The following is a 1891-nucleotide window of genomic DNA, read 5'->3' as shown; positions in this document are numbered from 1 at the left end:
TAGAAGAGAATTTGAACAGAACTAAAGCAAAACTAGAACAGAATGACGACATACATATATAAAGGATAAGCAATAAAGCAAATCTTTGACGTTTGAAAATAAATTGTATTTTAAATTTAGTTGCAATTTCATTTAATTATCTCGTCTGCTGTGAATTGTATTATTAGCTTAAGGTATTAAGGTGGCCTTTCTGATACAACATATTGTTGTATTTTAAGCGAGCGGATGCAACAAATGAATTTGCTGTAAATACTTAGTTATTTTTAAATTCGTATCCCTATAGTTAAAAATAATTTAAGTATACAACTAAAACAAAGCACACAAAGTTAATACTAACACAACATATTGTCTTAAATATTTATTGCCTACATATAGGATTAGAAGAGATAAGCATATTTTTAGGGATTAAATTAAAGGAATTTAAATTTTAGATACTACTTTATATATTTTTAATTATAATAAATTTTCTATTTGTAATAAAACTAATTTATGCATAAAAGGAGAACATACACTTAGTATACTGAACATAGTGTACTATGTAAACCGATGTCCCACATTTAAACATCATCCCATAGACAGTTTTTTATACACCAACTTCTCACAATATTTCTTCTTCTTTGATTACAACACCCTGGCAGGTGTATTGGGAAAAGTTGTTAATTTATTATCAACATTTGCCTGGAATTTCAATGATATTTTTTTAATGTGCGTTTGTGTGGCTTTATCATCAAAATTTCGTCAACTTAACGTTTATATGGCATCATTTTTAAAAAAGGTTTTGTTTTTCTCTAAAAATCACTTCTGGTTCCGGTTATTGAAATAATATATTTTTAGCCCACCACCGCAGAATTTTGGATGGAACGACGTAAAAACTATCGCATGTTGTGTAGGTTGAGTGAATCGGTGGATAATACAATTGCGCTCATTACCATGTTGTGTCTGTCTAATAATCTGTATTTTATTTGTAATAAAATTTTAAAAAGTATACAGTAAGTTTAAAATGAACAACAATTTGTAGCAATTTTAATAAAATAAGATTTTTATCTAATTTTTTTATCCTTCTTTTCGTTTGTCAGGAAGAAGCCCTCATTTACACATACTTTATATTTTTGGTATTCATTGATTTTTCTACTAGGACGCACCTTTATTTTGGCTTTATATGCTGCTGAAATCAATGAAGAGTCTAGAAAACCTTTAGTTATATTTCGTAAAGTTAAACGTGAATTTTGGTGTCCTGAGGTTAGTACAAAAATAAAAAGACAAACAAACAAACAGAAAACTTTTAACACATCAATGTGCAGGTTGTTAATGTGTCACCAAAATAAATATGTATGTATGTGTGTGTTACAAAAAATCAAATTAAAACCAAAATTTTATGAGGCATAAAATTCGATAATGTTACACTGAAATGTAAACACATACAACATACAAGTCAAACTTTTTCAATAAAAAAGGTTAAAATACTTAAATTCATGAATATTAAATGTTATACAAATTTAAAAATTTCTTTTTGTACGTACGTTTGATTGTATATTTCCCTTTATTTTAATCAATTTAAGTTTCAACTGTTTTGTTTTTCCGTTGTCTGTTTAAAAACCCCTTTCTTTTTATTTGTAACTTTATGCTTTTTCTTTATAAATTTAGCTTTAAAATTAGTTTTGTTACAAATCCCTTATTATGTTGAGTATAGTTTAAGTTTAAAAGGTAAAAAGTTCTCTTATAAAATATATTTTATAGAATATATTTACAATGAATAGTTTTTTAATAATACTATTTTGTTTAACTTTAGACCGTAATTAATATTAATCATACGCCACAGTGACACAATGCTAACAAATCTAATGTGGTACCTTGTGTATTACGATAGCTTTTTTGTAGAAATTTATATTTT

The 1891-nt window shown here is 26.3% G+C and overlaps 1 protein-coding gene across 1 annotated transcript; it reads left to right on the top strand.

Moving 5' to 3' along the window:
• Nucleotides 1-500: 500 nt before the first annotated feature.
• LOC111689144 (gustatory receptor for sugar taste 64e-like) lies at nt 501-1239 on the top strand (the record flags this gene model as incomplete). The annotated part of the gene is made up of 3 exons (XM_046955891.1): nt 501-775; nt 835-989; nt 1077-1239. Coding segments are annotated over 3 exons (593 nt in total), but the record flags the coding sequence as incomplete, so codon positions are not given.
• Between the last annotated feature and the right edge of the window lie 652 nt (nt 1240-1891).

This window comes from Lucilia cuprina, unplaced genomic scaffold (assembly GCF_022045245.1).
Source record: "Lucilia cuprina isolate Lc7/37 unplaced genomic scaffold, ASM2204524v1 Scaffold_952, whole genome shotgun sequence".
Lineage (NCBI taxonomy): Eukaryota > Metazoa > Arthropoda > Insecta > Diptera > Calliphoridae > Lucilia > Lucilia cuprina.
This window is presented reverse-complemented; position numbering and strand designations above follow the sequence as displayed.